The 22,047-nt window shown below is 41.2% G+C and overlaps 1 protein-coding gene across 1 annotated transcript in view; it reads right to left on the bottom strand.

Annotated features, from left to right (window-relative positions):
* Positions 1 to 14,372: 14,372 nt before the first annotated feature.
* The window catches only part of Dhx15 (DEAH-box helicase 15), a 41,217-nt gene continuing 33,542 nt past the window's right edge, over positions 14,373 to 22,047 (bottom strand). The window contains exons 11-14 of the mRNA XM_051174094.1: positions 21,882 to 22,004; positions 18,960 to 19,150; positions 15,977 to 16,146; positions 14,373 to 14,937 (exon numbers count right to left, since the gene is read on the bottom strand). Coding sequence (XP_051030051.1) covers positions 14,820 to 14,937; positions 15,977 to 16,146; positions 18,960 to 19,150; positions 21,882 to 22,004 — 602 coding nt within the window. The 3' untranslated portion in view covers positions 14,373 to 14,819. The remainder of the gene's footprint in view (positions 14,938 to 15,976; positions 16,147 to 18,959; positions 19,151 to 21,881; positions 22,005 to 22,047) is intronic.

The following is a 22,047-nucleotide window of genomic DNA, read 5'->3' as shown; positions in this document are numbered from 1 at the left end:
CATTGAGGCGCCAACTTTGGCCAAACACATGCTCGATGTAAATGCTTCTAAATCAGAACACGGGCCTTGCACATTAACGCTATTATTTTACCACCCCGTTTGTGACTAATAATAAGGTATCTCTTAGGCCGTACAACTGGGCAACAACCAATCAGTATATCCATCCTTACCATGAAAGATAGACAGCATCATCATTAGCCAGATGTGCAAAAGGATACGCAAACAGACTCTCAGATCTGAACTGGCTTCACCTGGGCACATGGAGCCATGGCCTGTGCTAGGTACTGCCATCTGATGCCTACCTTACCAAGACTGCAGACCGGCACTCGGACGCCAGCGGGCGGAACCGCATGGAGAGAAGATCTTTGCTCAGCTGAGTGTAACCAGCTAGCAGCCACGTAGCAGGGAAACGCAGACCAGAAGCAGCTGGAGCCCTGGCTGTGCAGGCTCTCAGGCAGCTGTGTTAGTTCATGCTTACGCTCTCTCCAAGGAGGGCCAGGTCTTTCCTGTTAGCCATTAAGAAGCCCCTGGTGTCACTTGGAAGCTGAAATTTAAAGACATTTTGGAAAGATGTCCAGGAAATCCAGATTCGAGAAAAGGAAAGACTTCAGTATAGACATGAGAACCCAGGCAAACCATCTCAAACCTCGCCACTCAAACAGACGTTGGCCCAGGATACAGATAAGGGACAGACTGCTTGCCTAGCATGTTCAAAGCCCCATGTTCGATACCCAAGCACAGCACCAAAAGCAAAGCAAAGGAGAGAGAACAAGAGCAAGATGGGAGATTCGGGGCGTTCCTTCCTGCTCTTACTTATTTAGAGCAAGCCACTCAAACTTACTGAACCCTGATGGGTCTAGGGGTTATGCTCCTAAATACTTCCCTGCGTAATACAAACCTGAGAACTACACACCCACTCAAAAGTACAGGTCTACAAGCTGTCAAGGGATCTCCCCAGCGGGTCCATCATTTGAGTGAGTAACTTCACACCATGGTTCTCAGCTTTTAGGCATGCCAAGCTTTGGCCACAAACTTCTCAAGTGAGAACCAGTTTGAACCGCACTGTGAAGTAGCTCCTAAAACACTAACAAATCTCTTACTTCCCACTCATACACAGAAATTCGTCAAGGTAAATACAGATAAATAATGAATGGAGGACTCATAGTCCATAATAAATGATACCCCATAACAGTTTTGAATGCTGCTCTCATATATACGTGTGTGTGTGTGTGTGTGTGTATTCAGAGCTATAGTAACAAAAATAGCTTGGTACTGACATGAAAACAGACTGTGGAACAGGCCCAGAACTAGAACCAACAAAGCCGTGTATGGCCATCTAACTCCTGACAACGGCAACAAAATACAAGCAGAAAAACGTCAGCCTGGTCAACAGGGAGAGCTGGCAAAACTGACTATCCACCTGCAGGAAACAAACACAGCAGAGACAGGTAGACCTGTGTTCAAGGCCAGCCTGGTCTACATACTAAGATCCAGAATAGCCTGGGCTATGTAGAGCCCCTATCTCAAAAAACCAAATAAACTAACGAAAACTCCACAATGGACAGCTTCACCCTCACCATACACCTCTTTGTAAGACCTGTGTGGAAAATGCGGCCCTCGCGGCCCACTAAGTTACAAGGTCACAACAAACAGCCCTCAGATCTCCACTGTTCCCACCAGCTCAGCCATTTGATGCTCACCTTCACCTTGGGTCAGCCGGCAGTTCCGCTCTCTGGTGCCTTTTCCGAAACACTGCCGTTGTGGAGGATATGGATCGTCCTTCTAGGCGTCTGTCTAGGTAAGTTCTCAGGTCAGTCTGCTTAGGGAGAACTAGTCTTTACACCAGAATACCTGGAGAAGAGCAAAGCCTACCAGAGGGGGCTTCACACAACATCCATCACACAATAATCCTCACAGTACCAGGCTAGAAATGAATTCATAACTGGATTCGGTGTCAGTACACATAGGTGGATTCAGCCAGAAAACCCAACGGAACAGTTCTGAGTAATTCTGCCCACTATGAGCACCCAGCCCAAGGCTGCCCAGCACGCTCTTTTCAACCCTGGCCTGGACTAGTTTTTGACAGGTTTCTTTTATATGCACACACCTGAACAAAAGACAAGCACATCATTTCTTAGCTCAAAAGCTGTTCTGTGAATGGCAGGAGGGAAAGGTGACCATTTCAAAAATATTCCTCAAAAAATATCTGGTGTGTATCTCCCCTGCTTCTCCAGTGGGGCCAAGTCTGGATTCGATGCCTGGCAGTAATCCATGCCCTGGGCTGTAGGCGCTGGCTCAAGCGCAACCAAGCCTACCACACCCTCCCCAGCTGGCCCTCGGCCCAGTGATTCAGCCCTTCTTCAGTGGAGACTGAAATGGGCTCTTCTGATCGGAAAGCCTGACCACTGGGTGTCAGTCACCGGGGGAAGGACAATAAAGAGGTGGCTATCACCCCACTTAACCATGCCCACAGATCTCGCGTGAGTTTGCCAAAGGACTGAAAATCTATCTGCCCAAATATGTCAGGGGAAGCTTTCTAAACTTTCACTCATCTGGACACATCAATATTTATCTGTCCTAATCTGTACACATAATTCATTAGACAGCAGAATGCTGTGACCCCAATCCTGTCTTGTGATTTAAAGATGAAGAATGGCCAGTGACTGTCACCAACTTAGAAGACGACCTGAAAAGGCTCGCCGCGCCTTAACACCCGAAGTGCAGGGTGGCGCTGGCTGGTGACTGAAACTCCAACAGTAAGGGTGGGACGGGGTATCCTTGACATCTTCCAGCAGGCAGGCAGAGACAAGAGGAAGGGGAGAAGGTGTAAAAACGCAGTGCAAAAATGCGGTGCAACGGCACAGGCTTACAACTCTGACGCCTGTCTACGCTGGTGGGGGCAGCCACGGGGCAGCATGGTGTACAGATCAAGTTGGTAGTATTGTAAACCCTAGGGTGCTCCCAAGAGCTGTGACTGAGCACCTACCGCACAGGCTGGCCCTCAGAGTTCTCTTGTCTTGTCTGGGCTATGATCAACAGCAAGTGCTAAGTGTTTAGCAGAGCATCCACACCACACTTCGTGTTCAAACACAAGGGAAACAACCAAACTGGAAACTTATTATCTCCCGGAGACCAGACTTTCCCTTAAGATAATCACTATACGGTTATGGTATTACCTACCTGAAAATTAAAGAAAAATACATGAATTTTGTCTCAAGTTGTAAAGAACCAAGATGTTATGGCCTTATCAGAAGCTAATCTCGTAATTAGAAAGTGATAATGTACAATTACCAAAGGCTTATACTGCCACCAGTTAAATCATTAAAATGGTACCATACTTTACATCTTTTACCTTCAGAGGATCAGGTTGACCTTTAACCCAGAGAGACACAGGCTTCTGCTGGGATTAAAGACTTGCACAAGCACACCCAGCTCAAGAACAATTTTTACGGGCTGGAGAGATTAGCTCAACAGCAATGAGCACTTGCTGGGTCTTGTAGAGGACCTGAGTTCGATTCCCAACACCCACATAGTGGTTCCCTGTATCTCTAGTTCCAGGGGATTCAATGCCCTCTTCCAGCCTCTTCAGGTACCAAGCATGCACTCCGATGCACATGGAAGTAAAATACACATAATATATACATATATATATTATATACATTACATACGCATACATATACATACATATATACATACATATATACACACACACACACACACGCGCGCGCGCGCGCACACACACACACACACACACACACACATATATATATTGGGGAGATCATATAGGATTTAAAAGTAAAAAGGTTCCAGGAATGTGCTATGTACAGAGAGGCTCTCTCCTTTGGAATGAAGAGAAAAATAACAATCTGAATGACCTTGAGTGAACACAACTTTTATCTCTAGGACTTGCTTTTTAAGAGGAAAACGAAGGTTTGAAGTCAATGACTCTTGAGCAATTCTAGGGCAGTTAATCTTAATTGCAAAGGCATTCCCCACTAATGTGGCCCTTCCACTCCACAAAAAGAAAACACACATATCTTCTTCAAAGTCAGGGAGACAGTCTTGTGTTGTATGTCTACAGAAGTTAAAGCCTTCTCTTTTTAAACAGCAGAAAGGTGGACTCAGGGGATAAAACTCACCACCAGTAAACCCATTTTTAACCTAGTAGAAAGACTGAGTTTAGAAACCATGCAAAATTTAGCACAAATGGCTGCAGCCCTTTCTGAGTATCTCAGAAAATGCCTAGGGGCGTTGACTATTTATTGTTTATACCACAGAAGCAATAAGACTGGAAATGTAAGTATGATATGCTTAGAAACTGAATCTTCAATCACTAGGGCATGTCTTCAAGAAGTAACAGATTAAAAACCCTACAGCCTCTTAATTGTGAATTGTCTGGCTGTTTTAACAGTATTAGGAATCATATCAGAGTAAAGCACCGACTGTATTTTCACATCCCCAACTTTTACAGTCACTGCATTTCCCAACAATTCTAAGTTTAAGTTTCCCAGAAATGGATACAATGAGACATTTTCCAAGAAACTTCTCATGTACAGTGGAACTTATGGGGGAATTAAATCTTAAATAAAAATGCTCTAACTGTAGCACTCACACATCTGGCTGTGCGTCCCAAGGGCTTATGTGAAGAGAACCCAGGCAATTAAACTGCCTTCGCTCAAATGGTGTCAGAAGGCAACCACCGTATTTACCACCCACTGTTAAGTTATGACAACACCATTTCGGAGCCTATCATCCTATTTCCTTTAACCCCCACCAGAAAGCCTAGCCTTTCCTCCATAAATGTCACAAACGCTTCAGTGTGCCAGCGGTGACGATGCTGCAGCCGGAAACCGGGCGGTTCCTCGGGCAACAAAGGAACTCGAGTGACGAAGGGGATTTTCCTAAAGAACAGCCAGCCACAAAGCAGTTAACCACAAAAAGAAACGGGACAGACCTGGATTCTACAGGAACCCCGGCGCCTTTGAGATTTCAGAGCACTAGTGGTCAGAAATAAGTCGGCAATGAGCATAGGCCTGGCCCCTCTCCCGATTACTAAGTAGATAAAATCTGGCCAGAGACACACGCCACAGCTCCCTCCCTCCAGAAAAGCTGTTTTAGCTAGCTAGTTAGTTAGTTTCTAACAGGAAGTGAAGCAGGCTAAGTACCTCACGCGTGACTTGGGCTATGTATTTAACCCTCTTGCCCTTTTGGAAGCGGGGACTGGGGTGGGGATGTGGAATGCTACTAAATGCTGTATCTCAGAAGGCTCGTGTCTTCTGTCTGTGCAGGGTCTAATCCAAACCCTGTCAGGAGTTTCTTTTTGGGCATGCGTGCGCGCACACGCACCACACACACACACACACACACACACACACACACACACTTGGGCTCACTGGAACAAAACCTATGACAAGCGTTATCATAAACACTACAAGAGTCAATAAAAGACATGTGGCTTCTCCATGTGAGTGGCGGTCCTCACACTCATTGGAAGCCTCCAGTCACAAGGTGATACATCTACTGTAGAAAGCTTCACTAAGAACTGGGGCTTACTGTGACTCTGACACAACACAAAACCGCTTCCAAGCCTAGGCTTCACTCACGCACACTGCACAAGTATTGCATCTGTAGCTCTATCTGCAATGGTGAAGGAAACTGTCAGGGTAACCCTCCCCTGCCCATAGATGTTGGTCAGATGCCCCCAGTAGCCAGTCCTTCCCCTTGTACATGAGGAAACAGTTCTAGAAAGTCCCAAGACCATCCATGGGTGAGATCACTGTCAAAAGAGCTTGGGGCGAATTTCAACCTAACTCTGTCTATTTGGGATGTTTGATCTCTTCAGATTACCGCCCTCAGTGTTCAGCAGCCCAATTTCTAGCTTATAGGATGAAAGTGGATGTAGAAGGCAGAGTTACATCATCGCAAAAGGAAAAGAGAACCAGTCACAAAACAAAGTTACAGCAGTGTTACGAGCATGTTTTCCCGCCTATCTGGTCCCAGGGCTGAATCAGCCCCAAATAACACAGAGACATGGTATTAGATATAAAGCTGTTAGCCTGCCTCTAGTGTTTCTTATTGGCTAGCTCTCTCTGAAATAATAACCCATTTCTATTAATCTAAGTGTTTCCATGTGCTTTTCTTACCAGAGAGAGGATCCGGAGTTCTACCCTGTTGGTCCTGCATCTTGAAACTCCTCCTACCTCCTCCTTGTCTCCTAGTCCCGCCTATCTTGCTTTCCTATTGGTCAACAGTGCTTTACTCATTAACCAATAAGAGAAACATATTTACAGAATGACATCTCCCAGTTTCATTTAATAGACCTACGGGAGGGGGGGGTACCCCCAGAGGGCATTGGGGAAAAGCAAATAAATTAGAATAACAATTTTTAAAAAGCCACAATGAAGATCTGCCAGATAGTAGTGTGGGTTCAAGCTCTCCAGCAAAGACAACCTGATCCTGATCTCTAAGACCCACACAGTAGAACTGTGCCACTGGAATGGATGCACACACAAAATGAATTTTTTAACGCTATGTAGCCCCTATCTGTATGTGTTCATCCTAAACATAAATTTAAAAGAAGTAAAACGTTTGCTGAAAAGTTATGGCACACTGCGTTCGGCGCTACACTAGGGACATACTTGAAATATGGCTCTCACGGGCACGGCTCCCGGTTTCAACGCAAGCCAGTTTGGTGTGAGCAAGCAGACGTTAAGTTCACCATGCAAGGTTTCTAACCAACAACTTGGGAGTAAGCATGCTCAGATGCACAAAACACTGCTCTACCAGCACCACCAAGAGTGTCCGTACTGAAACCTACTACGGTAAAGAGGGCAGCCACTGGCTTTACACAGCCCACCGTGGGGCTGGAAAGATAGCTCATCTGTTAAGAGCACAGGCTGCTCTTCCTGAGGACCTACGCTCGGTTCCCAGCACGTAAGTGGTAGCTCGAAACCATCCCTGACTCTTGAGAGTAGCAGACGCAGTGCACAGGTGCAAACACCCTGAAAAACTTGAAATCTCACAACAAAAGCCCTGCTTCACCCAACCTTCTCAGTGAAGGGCCCAGGGCCTGTTCTTGCATGCTCACGTCCTGTGTCTACTATGGCAGAGTGGAAAAGCAGACTGGGGAGATGGGCAAGTGGGGGCAAGCTATGATCCCAGTAGCACAGAGTACTGACAAATTAGGGACCAGCTGCGGTTACTAGCCAAGCCTCCAGAACTGCCCCCACACTAGACCCACCTGCTCTATCTGGGGCTACAGGGCAAAATTACAGCAAGCACCACAACCCAGAAGCCGGCAGCTCAAGACCTGGTACTCTGTAACTCAGGTCAACAGCGCCAAGTTGTACAGAACAGGCACGGTTGAGCACTGATGATCTTAGTTCACTTCTTCCAAATCAGGTAAAAAAAAAAAAGTCATCTGCCGTGGGCGATGTGAGCACTCGTTGTGATCTGAAATGCTGAGTCCTGGCAACAATCATCACGACTTGATTGCTTTCCTACTATGCTACTTTCTCTACAACCTGCAATCCTGTACGCTGACAAAATCTGCTACTCAAGAGCAACCTGTACTGTACTCTACCAAAACATACCCACCTGCCAGCACATCTCTGTTTAGAAGACAACCGTGTGGGAAGTTGGATTCCAAAGACTAACCCCTCCCCATCAAACTAACTTTTACCAAATCCACTAGAGACACTGGTACAGCAGCCAGCTTTTTTGTAGAAACTCCCAATACACTAAGAAAATAAAATTGCTCTAGGAAGGTACAGGTGACCCATTTAAAGCTTAGTGAGTACCTTCAAAGTCAGCTCCTTATAGGTGTTAAAAAAAAAAAAAAAGGGAAAAAATTGAATTGTAAACCAGTCTCAAGTACAGTTTCATAAGAATATAATTAAGTTTAGGAACTAAGTTACATAAAACACCAAAATATAATTTTAAGGATTTTATTTTGTCCAAGTAATCTTCAGTGTGTGTGTTTAGATTATACATGGAAAAGAATACTAAAAGTAACTGTATCCTCACTAACAAGAATTAAACGTTAAAAAAACCTAACCATTCTCTAAAAGTAACTGCGCAAAAATGAATGTGTTTCTAAGAATGTGTTTTTTCTAAAGCACTGGTCAGTTGTCCCCCGGATGAAATACAAGATTCCTTGTTAAGGCACTAAACAGTGAGATCCAAAGACCTAAGAGATTTTCTGGTGTCTTGCCTTGGCAACAATTGTGCAATCTAAACTGACATGCTGCTAATAGTAAGCGTTATACTACCATTCACTGGCATTCCCTAAAGCAGCCGTGTCTTAATTCACTATGCTCTTCTCGGATTTGGGTGAACCAAAATTTCTCCTTTAAGATGCCCAATTCTTTCTGCAGGCAGCGAACCCACGACTCGAGTATCACCAATACTAACCCGAATGAATCCACAAGAGACACACAAAATCTATGTACTGTACGTAGAAGCCACGCACGTCAGAGCACAATGAATGCATCATTAAACTCTAAACTCAGCTCACGTGGGGCGGCCTTCGCATCCTGGGCTGCACAGCTCACTCACAGGTATGCACGCTTCCTCCCTGGCACGGTCAGAGAGGCCACTGTAGGCTCTCTCTCAGCCTTCCGTCTGTATCTGCCATGATCTCAGTGTGGCCGTACAAGACCATCAGGGTTGGTCTCGGCTCTACTTCTCCCAAGTGTGATTTCAACAGAGTGCTTTCCAGAAACTTCAGTAATTTTTTTTTTTTTTTTTTTTTTTTTTTTTTTATCCTCAGAAAAGTGTTAGCATCTTGGTCTCAATGCTAACTCTTCTAGCTCTTTTAAAGCCTACTGGGAGCCAGAGATGGATAGTAGTTAAGAACCCATACTGTTTTTGCAGAGGACATGAGTTTGGTTCCCAGCACCCTTGATGGGTGGTTTAAAACCGACCATAAAGCCAGCCCTAGGGAACCTGAAACACATACACATACCCAAACATATATATACAATTTTCAACATTTAAAGTTTGCAGGTTTTAAGAAACCTCTTATCTTACAAACCCAACAGGTCAGATAATTGATGACAGTATGCAAGGAATACTAGCAAATCGAAAAATGAGCTATCACACTGGATAAGGTCAGGCATGGGCCCAAACTTACATGCTGGACTTCACAGAGATCAAATCATAAACATGTGCATGTTTAGAAAAGCATGAGCTCCCTGCTGGATGTTAAAATGACTGTCTAAACATACCTCATGAGGGTCACCAATATACATGGCCATCTCTGTCTGACCCCACTGGCTACCTAAAAACCAAATACATTGCCATTACTTCAAACCTAAATTGGCTGGCTAGCTAAAAAACAAATATTCAAGTCCAAAGCCCTTCTAATTCACAGCCTTAACCATGGTAGTTGGCACCGTGATGGGCATTTGCTAAAATGTTTTCCTTTTTGTTTTCACACACTCAAATTTGGGAAAAACGTGTAATTATGAAATGTGACAAACCTGTAGCAATAGAGTAACATCTGAAAATAGCAGTTTTCAAAGTTACACATGACTTATTTTATAACCCAACAACCTAAATTTAAGTCAAGAGGAATGAAGACGACGTGTACACATTGACCCATGAATACTTAGAAACCCAAACAGACCCGACTTCCAACTAGTAAATATATAAATATGGTATGTAGCAATAACACTGATACACACATTTTGAGTTTTTATAAGACATAAAACAGTGTAGCTCCACTTATGATCCTATCAAAGTGCAAAACTAAAAACAGAAAAGTACAATGGTTGATGGGCATGATGGGATCAGAGACAACAATTTGGATGGGTAATGAGAAATTGCTGTGTGTTATATAATCAATACTGTGTATTTCCTTAACTTTATCAAACTATGAAGGGCAGTTTCCTGTATTTAAATTATATTTCAATAAAGCAGAACTTTAAAAACCATGTTAGCCAGAACGCTACTAATCGTCTAGGAACGTAAAACATATTAACAATTCCTTCCGTAGGGGAGACCTTATGAAAAGAGGTGGCTGACCTCAATGGCTCATATGTAATATTTAACTTACTCTGCTGTTTACTAACTTCACTTTAATACTTGTCTTTTTTTTTTAACGTTTTTTATTTTATACTTTTTCACAATCCAATCTTGGTACCCTCCCTCCTCCCCTCCTCTGCCCCCATGCAGTGTTCTGCCTGCATATATGCCTGCTTGCCAGAAGGGGGCACCAGATGTCATTACACATAGTTGTGAGCCACCTTGTGGTTGCTGGGGATTGAACTCCGGACCTCTAAAGGAACAGCCATTGTTCTTAGCCTCTGAGCCACCTCTCCAGCCCACCTGTCTAATCTCCACTGATCCTGCCTTGGGTATCCATTTCTTAACAAGCTCCTTGTATTTGGCATCACATTATATTAAGATGGCCCGTACAATACCAGCCTATTAGAGACAACGCCTCCCGGAGCTAACAATGAGACAGAGCTCTTACCAAAGGAATTCCACTACTCAGTAAAGTGCCTGCCAATCAACAATAAAGACCTGAGTTCATATGCTCAAAGTCACATAAAACAGACCATTGTGGCACTCATCTTTGCCACGTAAGGGCGAAGAAAGAAGATGGGCTGACAAATGGATATCCACAGCTCACTGACCAGAAAGTCCAGGCAATCAGTGGACTCCCCAGCGAGACCGTTTCAAAACATAAGGCAGACAGTAGAGGACGATCTGACACTGGCATCTGGCCAATACATTCACATTTTCCTCATTCCCCTTTCCTCTCTCTCACAAATCTAAAGACTTTCGGTCTGGTATGAAACTTGATTCAGTCCACAATACTCCACCAACATCGTGATAACACCTATTAATTCTAAGTAAGATTTTTTTTTTATTTAAATTTGAAGCAAGCTTGTTTTACATGCCAATCCCAGTTCTCACCCTCCCCTGCTCCCTGTCCCCCTCCCAATCCCCACCCCATCCTTTTTCTGCTCTCCAGGGAGGGTGAGGCCTTCCATGGGGATCTTCAAGTCTGTCATATCATTTGAGGCAGGGCTTAGGCCCTCCCCCATGTGTCTAGGCTGAGAGAGTATCCCTCTATGTGGAATGGGCTCCTAAAGTCCATTCATATACTAGGGATGAATACTGATCCAGTACCAGAGGCCCCATGACTGCTTCGACCCTCCTGACACCCATGTTCAGGTGATCTGGGTCAGTCCTATGCTGGTTTCCCAGCTTTCATACTGGGATCCATGAGTTCCCCCTTGGTCAGGTCAGCTGTCTCTTGTGGGTTTCTCCAGCCTGGTCTTGACACCTTTGCTCATCACTCCTCCCTCTCTGAAAATGGCTTCCAGGAGTTCCCCTCAGTGTTTAGCTGTGGGTGTCTGCTTCTGCTTCCATCAGCTACTAGATGAAGGCTCTAGGATGGCATATAAGGTAGTCATCAATCTCATTATCAGGAAGGGCATTTAAGGTAGCCTCTCCACTATTGCTTAGATTGTTAGTTGTGGTCATCCTTGTAGATCTCTGGCATTTCCCTAGCGCCAGATTTCTCCTAGAACCTATAATGGCCTCCTTTATTATGGTATCTCTTTTCTTGCTCTTCTCTCCTCTTCCCCTGACTCAATCCCTTCTCTTTCTAACTTCTTCTCCCCTCACTCACAATTTGCTCAGGAGATCTTGTCCCTTTCTTCTGGGGACCATGTGTGTCTCTCTTAGGGGCCTCTTTGTTTCCTAGCTTTTGTGGTGGTGTGGAATGTAGGCTGGTGATCCTTTGCTCTGTCTAAAATCCATGAGTGAGTACATACCGTGTTTCCTTTTGTGACTGGGTTACCTCACTCAGGATGGTTTCTTCTAGTTCCATCCATTTGACTGTGAATTTCAAGATCCCCCCCCCCTTTTTTTTTCTTTTTCTGCTAAGTAGTACTCCATTGTGTAAATGTACATTTTCTCCATCAGTTGAGGGGCATTTAGGTTGCTTCCAGGTTCTGGCTATTGCAAATAATGCTGCTGTGAACATAGTTTAACAGATGCCTTGTTGTATGAATGTGCATCTTTTGGGTATATGCCTAAGAGTGGAATTACTGGATCTTGAGGTAGACCGATTCCCAATTTCCTGAGGAACTGCCATACTGATTCCCAAAGGGGGCTGTAGGAGTTTGCACTCCTACCAGCAGTGGAGGAGTGTTCCCCTTTCTCCACATGTTCTCAAGCATAAACTGTCATTGGTGTTTTTGATTTTAGCCATTCTGACAGGAGTAAGATGATGTCTCAGAGTTGTTCTGATATTATTTCCCTGATGACTAAGGATGTTGAGCACTTTAAGTGTTTTTCAGCCATTTTAGATTCCTCTATTGAGAATTCTCTATTTAGTTCTGTATCCCACTTTTTTAATTAGATTATTTGGTGTTTTGGTGACTAGTTAAGAGAATTCTTTGTATATTTTGAAAATTGGCCCTCTGTCAGGATATGGGGTTGGTAAATATCTTTTCCCAGTCTGTGGGCTACAGTTTTGTCTTGCTGACTGTGCCCTTTGCCTTACAGAAGCTTCTCAGTTTCAGGATGTCCCATTTGTTAATTGTTAATCTCAGTGCCTGTGCTACTAGTGTTCAGGAAGTGGTCTCCTGTACCAATTTGTTCAAGTGTACCTCCCACTTTCTTTCTAAGAGGTTCAGTGTGGCTGGATTTATGTTGAGGTCTTTATTCCATTTGGACTTAAGTTTTGTGTGTGGCGACAGATATGGATCTATCAAGTCAGAATTTTGAAGAGAGAAAAAAAAGTTATTTGAAAACAAAGTGTAGGTCACTTGCCTAACACCCAGGTTTAAGCTTACCTTATCAAATAAAAATGAGACCAGCAAGGAATTCTTTTGCTAGGATGAATTCAAATGCCCTGAGACAATTCACAGTAGGCAAAACTCAAGTTTCCATAACTGCAATTAATGCTTGTCTTACTGGTGACAAGGCTAAATACTTAGCCTTGTGCAATGGCTGCCTGTGGAGCGTCATACTCATAGGTCTTAATTCCCAAGTTTGTGGGGGAACCACCAGCAGCAGCAACAATTATCTGAAAAAGCGACTCCCTTTCCAGTTCCTCTAATATGTATTATATGCAAAACATAATCAACAAGTCTCTATTGAGCTTGCTGGTTTCACATTTCATATGATTGAATGTTATTCTACACTAGTGAAATGTCTTACCAGGCAGACACTTGCCAACAAAGCTAACAATCTGAGATCAGTCCCCAGGATCCACATGATACAAAAGCTGATAATCATGAGCACAGAAGCCAGAATCAAAAGGGATTCTAACCAGCTCCTCTATGAAGTGAGTGAGTCAGTCTGAAAATTCTAGTGATGTAGGTACACCTGAGTACCTCCTTTTAGGTTCTGCTAGAAATGCTGGGTTAAGAGTTTCTAATACTGTTCTGTTGTTCTCTTAAGAAATGACTGCAAGGAGGTAACTCTTACTACCTTACTGTTGAGGCCAATGAGCCACTTTTCTCTCATGTGGTCTCTAGACACCCTGAGTCACGGGGAATAATTTGTAAGAGGCACACTAGAAAGTATCAAATCACCTGAAACTGGCACACCAACACAACACCACTACACATTTGTCTTCCACACATAACACAGTGGGGCAGAGGCAGGACCACTGTGGTTTCTGAGGCCAGCCCGGGCTACACAATGAGTTCCAGCCAGGAATCCACAGTGAGACCCTGTCTCAAACCAAAACAAAACGAGAAAAGGACATCCAGTCGTAATAGTAACAGTAATATTTACACTCTGTAAGTGAAAAAATTTATTGTGGTACTTTTGACTGACCACATCAAACATCTCATTTTTTGTTTCTAAAAGTCTGTCTGCGCCTGATAATAGGAGGTCTGCTTTAACACACTATACAAGCTGCAGTACAGAAAGCTGCCAACATTAGTATTTAGTAAACTAATGGTGATCCACAACATTGTTCCTTTTTATCCAATACAAATAAACATGTGTTAGGAGTTGGAGTGCTTACACTGTCCATTTGAGTATAATAAGATGGGACAAAAATGCATTAAACAAGGAAATAAATGAGCAGCCTTATGAAATGAACTTTAAGAAGAATGAGAAGAAAGCCATTCTTCCATTATTCTGTCTCTGGGGATCCAATTTCAAAAACTATTACACACTGTCCCCCATTAGACCACACAGCGATTAACCTGACAAAGCGCTACACTATGCGCCTGAGAACCTGGCTTAATGACTACCGCACCTAAGGAACGCTCCTTTCCAAAATGCTAAACATGTGGTAACAGTGTAATTACTGAAAAGAAAAGCCCCAACCCTTGGGAAAGCAGCTGCTATACTTAGAGACTAGAATAAAAGATACCAAAAGACTTGGGCCAAGATTAGTATAAATAGACTTTATTGAAGTCAGTGCCTCTGTACGGAGACAGAAGATTGTGTCTACATAAGCACAAGTTGTAACATTTCACAACTTCTAAAAGGAATGTCAACAATTACAACGATCATGCATACCATGGTCGATAATCACATTTTAGAAGCATTTTCAACCATTTCTAAAGAAATGCTTGTAACATTGTTATATATAGAACTACTTTCAATAAACTGCAAAACATTGATCGACTTTTCCAGTATGAGCTACAGTGTCAACACAAAAGGGAGCCATAAATGTTTAATTTATGAAATCAGAATGGAATATTTACTGTAAAGAAAAATTAAAAAGCTTTCAAATAAAGGCCATTATTGAACCAACATGAAGAGCACAACTTGAACTTGACTTCATTCATCTTTTAAAGCTGTCCTCTGAATAACTTCAGTTCTAAGCATTGAATTCAGTACTGTGAATATTCCTTGGATTGAAGCTTGGCAATAATGCGGTCCAACTGTCTCTTTGCCTCACACTGTGGGAAATTGCTCATGTCATAATATTGAGGGGCAATTTTCACCAACCTGTCCAGAAGGGGGGAGGGAAAAGTTGTGAAATCAAGACTTCAAGTGAGTACAAGAGTTGCTAATAAGTTAGGAATTAATTGTATAACTGCTGAATAAAGGCTTATGTTCATAAACAAGTCAAGGGTAAGAATATAAACTCACATTATTATAAACTTTTAGAAACGTCAGCTTAGTAAAAATACAAATTTTCTGTTGAATTTATCAACTTGAAAAAGTATCAGAATTTTCAAAATATTTATTTATTTATATAGTTGCATACTATGAAAATAATACAAAGCTCTGAAATGTTTCATTGGGACACACTACTTTGACCCATATTTTAAGTTTTAGAAATGTGACATGTTCCACAAACTATTTTGATAGTCAAAGACTTCATCTTCTCATTCTCAATGTTTTAAAAAGAACAATAAAGACTGACTATACATTTCCCCCTCAACAAAACACAAAACCTAGAAAATACTAATTTTCTACATATTTTAAGTGAGCACACATAACACAAATGGCTTCCAGTCAACTCTGGGCTGACATCACCATAACTTATAAAATGCTGAGTGGATGGGAGGGTGGGGGAGGAATCACAAGGTGACATTTTGCTAAAAAATGAAGTCAGTTGTATTATAACTTTTAGAAGCTAGTACACTAAGATACAACTTGATGTAATTTTTATCTTCGCATAAGTCCAAAAATGCCAACATTTAATAAATAACTAAGGCCAAATAAAATACTTAAAATAGTAAAACAAGACAAACATCTATAACCAGAGACTATACAAAATGGCACCAGAATCACGCCCACGTCTCTGCCCACACCAAAAATCCCTTCCCTCTCAGCCCCCCAAAAGACTAAAACCCCATCATACTATGTACAAATCCGTCATATTACGTAGATCCCAGAAGTCTACGTAGGAATGTACACACCTAGCTGAGAGAACCAAGCTATGCAATAAGCAGAGAAGGCTGTATCTACTCCCAATCAGAGTCACATTCAATCCACAGCAAAGTCCTGAAACTGAAATTGGAAACCAAAGCATGCTCACCATTCGGGCTTGATGTCTGTACACGTCCGGATGTAATTCTTTGTCGTCAGCACAAACTCATTATAGAGCACCCATTCGGGCTTGTGGTCAAGCACAGTGGAGGGATGCAACTGGACCACCTGGTTATCTTTCACAGTTAGGTAATGCCCTGTTCGTTCTAAATGCGCAACCTGAAAGCAAAACAGTAACCGTAACAGTGCTTCTAGTGAGACAGTTACAAAACAGTGTGATACTTAAAGAAAATAGGTAGACTCAGGCTTTTTTTTTTTTTTTTTAAAGGTTTTGCACACACATGCAGGTTCTGTCGGCATGCCTGTGTTATCACATGTGTGGCTGCTTAAGGTCAGAAGAGGATGCTGGATCCCCTTGGAACTGGAGTAACAGACTGCTTTTAGCTGTTACGCTGTTACGTGTGTACTAAGACTTGAACTGGGTCCTCAGTACTCTTAACCACTAAGCCATCTTCCTTTATTCAAAGGTCATTTACAAAAAGGTGTTTTGTAAAGCAAAGACAAGTCCCACACAAGTCAATGTTCAGTACTCCTAAGTCTTACTAACACAGGCATATCCATTTATGGCTGTTACCATGTCGCCAGGGCAAGAACTAGGAGGCCCTGACAGATCTGATGAGCACACACAGCCTATTATCTACTACATGTCCCTTCCTATCTCAGACATATCTGGACAGGGCTCTTTAACATCACAACCAGCTAAGAGTAGGCAAGTATCACCATTCATAACTAAGGTGAAGAAACCCAAGTGAACAGAAAACAGCAAACTCAAAGGAAACAACAAGAAAAAAAGCATGGAAACAGAGGTCACATAATTATTCCCCATATTTCTTTTGCTAATAATATACTTATACTGGTGCCATGTTAACGTCTACCAAATAACAGATGTCAAGAATGTTTGCCTTTCCAATTCTATGTCAATCATTAATGGCATTCAGTAAATATTTATACTGAATACATACTACTATGTGCCAGGTAACCTTTGTTGGTGCTTCCTAGAATAGGAGCTGAAATACTACAGTTCCTTTTTTCCATAGATGATAGACTAGATAGACTGATAGACTAATTGAAAGAGACAGATACACACACACACACACACACACACACACACACACACACACACACACGAGTACTTTGTCTCCATGTATGCCTTTATGCCAGAAGAGGGCATCAAATCCATCTATAGATGGTTATGAACCACCATATGGTTGCTGAGAATTGAACTTAGGACCTCTGGAAGAGCAAACCATTGCTCTTCTGAGCCATCTCTCCAGCCTGATACTATAGTTCTAAAGCACAGCTTTGTGTGTGTGTGTGTGTGTGTGTGTGTGTGTGTGTGTGTGTGTGTGTGTGGAGAGAGGGAGGGGGGAGAGAGAAAGAGAAAAGCAAATTTAAGAAATATAAAAGAAAAGCTAGTTATAAATTAAGTATTGAGAATATAATTATGTCTGGAGAAAAAGCATTAATTCTTGACTGTATTATATACTGCAATAAGCATTCTTCCAAGCTAGAAACCACACACATGTGCAATCCTAGCACCTGGATGGTAAAGGCAAAGGGTCCACTAGTGTTCAATATCACCCTTTTGTAAGACCCTTTCTAACAAAATCACAAGCCTACTTTTCTTGACACTTTGGATAGATACTTCACAGAATCTCCTTTGGTCTTAGATCACAAAACCAAATGCATCTTGATTACTTCTAGCTACTGAACAGATGGCTTTGAGGCCACTTCACTTAGTTTAAGAAATATTCAAAAAAAAAAAAAAAAAAAAAAAAAAAAAAAAAAGAAACCAAACATGTGCTAGATCAATGTATTTTGAACTTACAAGTATCATTTTGATTTACCTGACCCTTAAAATAAAATTTCAGGAGCTGGAGAGGTGGCTTAGCAGTGAAGAGTACTGGCTACTCTTCCAAACGACTTGGGTCTAATTCGCAGCACCCACATGGCGGTCCACAACTCACTAAGCTAACGATCTGATACCTTCATCTGCACCAGGCGTGCAGGTGGTCCAGACACACATGCAGATAAAACACCCATACATAATAAAACTAAATGTTACAAAGTGTTCAGGATATTCATCTGGGTTATTTTTTTTAATCCCACTTCCAAAAACTTTTAAAATACAGTATATGAGAAGGAAAAATTACAAATGGCTTAAATCAAAAGATACTTGGATTTTGCAGTGTCCAAGTTTGTTATAAATAACAATGGACACTGTGTAGAAATACAAAATAAACGTAGTTATTTAGTTGGGGAGACACAGGGGCTGGTGAGATGACTAGAAAACTAGCTTCCAGAGGACCTGAGCTCGATTCCCAGCACCTACATGATATGCATATATTTAAATACACATATACATGTATGTATACATATATACAGGTACATATATATATAAAACATTAAATGTGGATACTTATGGATTCATGCATTTAATGATTTAATTTTGATGGTCATATGATAATACATTTCCAAGACTTTGAGAAACCTTAAAACATTCATCCAAAGTCAAGGGTTGAAACTCTTATTTATACATGAAAATGGCCAACATATCCATTTGTTATAACAAAGACTCAAGTAACAAAAGCAAATATTTCTAAAATTATATCCAGACAAATAACTTGTAACTTTGCTAGCTTATTAGTATTCAAGGAACTAACTTATTACTCATTAAACACAATTCTACACACACTAACTCCTTCAATGAAACTAGATAACATTTAGAAACTTTTTTTTTCTTCTTCTTTCTTTGAGACAGGGTTTCTCCTAGAACTCGTTTTGTAGACCAGGCTGTCCTCAAATTCAGAGTCTCTGCCTCCCAAGTGCTAGGATTAAAGGCATGAGTCACCAATGCCTGGCTTAGAACCAATTTGTATACATATTCTTCAATTCAAACCAAACTAGTAAGCTTAGTAAAAAGCAAATAATACATGAATGCTTAATTATGGAATCTTGATCTAGCTACTTACCTGCATAAAATACCCAGTAACCAACGCTTTCCTTATATTAATATAATAGTCCCTGCTTGTAAAATCAGTACTTCGACGAGGCAAATTAAATCTGTCCATAATTCTTGATAGCTGCTGGCGTACATTGTCTGCAGACATCAGGGACCGGTAGTTAATGAAGTTGTCATAACACCACTGAACAGATTCATGATCTAAAAATTGAGGGGAAAGAAAAAGAGAGAACCATGAATCATCCACACAGCAGAAAATTCTGGAATGCAACTACATATACATATACATATACATATACATATACATACATACATACATACATACATACATACATATATATATATATATATGGCTACAGGGCTAGAGAGATAGCTAAGTGGTTAAGAGTGTGGACTGCCTTAACAGAGGACAAGATGTTGGTTCCTAGTATCCACATTGGGACACCTTTAGCTCCAGCTCCAGGGGATCTGAAGCCTCTGATCTCCTAGGGTACTTGCATCCACAGACAGAGACAGACAGACAGACAGACAGACAATACTTAATAAGAAAAAAGCATTAAACAACCTAAGAGAAAAAATTCTATATATCATTTTCTCTAAATAAGTTGGGTATTACCAACTTTTCTTAAAAACAAACAATAAGCCTAATTAAAATGAATTCAAAGAAACAGTATTAAGGTTTCTGAGTAATAGATGGCAAAGCGACTTTGAATCAATGGTTCTTAGCAAATTGAATTATTTACCTATTAACAACCACCTGGCTGTTTCCAACAAGGGATTATTAGACACTGGTAGACTCAGAGAACTTGGTAAAATGCCAGGTTTTGCTCATTTTCAAAGAAATCACAACCTTAACTAAAGAAAACCAAATACAACATTAAGTAATGAAGTGAACTTCAAACAACTAGCATGATGTCTTCTAACTGTGCCTGAACTGAGATGCTAAGCTGACTGTGACACACATGGCACAGCAATTTACAAGCAAGCTTTTGTCATGTGTCCTCCAAGGCCTATGAATAAGTATGTCAAGTATGAATAATTTAGCCACATGTATGATTAAGAAAAATAAGGTATTTCTGTACTAATGATTTCTTGAAAAACTTTCAACCAACCCAGTATTAATCATCTCAAAGCTCAAAAGGTAGTAACTGTATAAAAGGAAAAGGATCCTTTCGGAGTGAGACCTGCTTTTAATGGCAGTCATGAAAGAATCACCATCTGATTCACAGATCCTTTGACATTGATAAATAAGACGAAAAGGGTTGTAAAGTGGGAAAAGTGTGAAGGAAAACAAGCACTAAAAACTTCCTCAGCTACTATGACATCTGTGGTATATTGTTTTGTCCTTGGTGCTGGAATTCAAGCAACTATAATGTGCAACTCTGTCTTCAACACAAATAAGCAGACAGGTTCTTTATTATAGAACACATTGCCATTGCAGAATAAAGAGTAAGCAAGAGAATGAAATACAACTTCATATTAAAAGTATGACCAAAAGTTGGGCAATGAACATCTCTAAATTAAGCTATTGTTGATTTGCACACCCTAAGAATGTTGTAGCTCCCACCTCCCCCAAGTTTCTCATTTAGAAGTCAAACATCAAAGACTAACAGGACCTGGGTTGTAGAGGTGCTCACTAAGGGAGTCAAAGACTAACAGGACCTGGGTGTGGTTAAACAGGCCTGCTGTCTCGGTACTCACTAAGGGAGTGTTACCTAAATTCAATACTACTTACGAGCCAACTCACCAACCAGATAAGTTTGTTAAGATAAGTGTCACCATGTTTCTAAATTGATAATAACTAATGAGACAATGCAAATCTAAAAGTAATGCTGCCTACTTCTTATAATGTTAAGAGCTATTCTCATACTCAAAGGCAAGCCAACTATATATTAGATTGAAGCCTCCCACACACAAAGGTGTTACAACATTTAATTGTCTGTAGATACTGTACAGATATTAAAATGTTATTAACAAGACACCTTAAGATTTCCCATATTATCCATAGTCCACAATGAAAAATACCTTGGCTAGTATTTAAAGCACAATTTAAGTCCAATGAACTCAATGTTTTAATTAACAAAATAAAAATCTGAGACTCAATAAACAGGGTATGAAATAAACAAGTAGTGGTACGGTGATCTGGAAAAACATTTTCAAGTTTGTATTTTAAAAGGCAGCAGTCACTGAATAAAGGTTAGCTATCCTACTTTTGAAAATGTCTGTTATCAAATATATGTGCTGCAATACAAAGACACAGAGTATTAAAACAGGCCTGAATAACAACTGAGGCTTACCACTCCTTTTCTGGTAGCTACTTAGTGGGCAGGTTTTTTATTTGTTTGTTTGGTTGGTTTGGTTTCTGAGACAGAGTTTCTCTGTGTGGCCCAGGTTGTCCTCAACTCTTAAAGAACCACCTGTCTCTGCCTCCCGAAAGCTGGGATGAAAGGCTTATGCCAACCAATAGCCTAATGCTTTCCAGTTTCAGTGAGAAACAATACAGATGAGCTTTCCCCTTCACGTTTACAGTCCACTTACAGTTTGACTGAAAACAGTAACTCAAACCTATTGTCCATTCAATTTGTTGGTTTTATTATGAAACTGCTAGTAATTATTGTGTAATAAAAAATTATAGAAAGATATACAATACATAGAAATAAAACACAAAACATAACAATTTTTCTGTTAGCACTCAATTTATACAGGTCCCAGTTTCATTACTGTATTTCTCAACTTTTCTGTGATTGCTCATCTTTCCCTTTTATTAGGTAATCAATTTTAGAAAAGATTGGCAACTCTATTTCAAATGCTAGTCAGGAGTTTTTCTAACAGACCTACCTCTGGGTTTCTAATGTAAAGTTGTCACAGATAATAAATTAGAGAGAGATGAAGCACCTAGACAAAAGGGTGCCTTCAATCTCATCTTACTTACTTTGTTTAAAAGCATGGTAGACATTCAGCAGTGTCAGATGATCTCCATCTATGTGGGCAAATCTCATCTTGGCCTCATCTGCAGCTTTCTTGGCCTCCGTGGGGCGAACAAAACACTGTGGGACTAAACAAGGTTGGTATGGGCCCAACACAAACGCCCATATCGA

The sequence above is a fragment of the Phodopus roborovskii genome, unplaced genomic scaffold (genome assembly GCF_943737965.1).
Source record: "Phodopus roborovskii unplaced genomic scaffold, PHOROB, whole genome shotgun sequence".
NCBI classification, from domain to species: Eukaryota; Metazoa; Chordata; class Mammalia; order Rodentia; family Cricetidae; genus Phodopus; species Phodopus roborovskii.
Note: the sequence above shows the minus strand (reverse complement) of the source record. Positions and strands in the feature narration are given on the sequence as shown.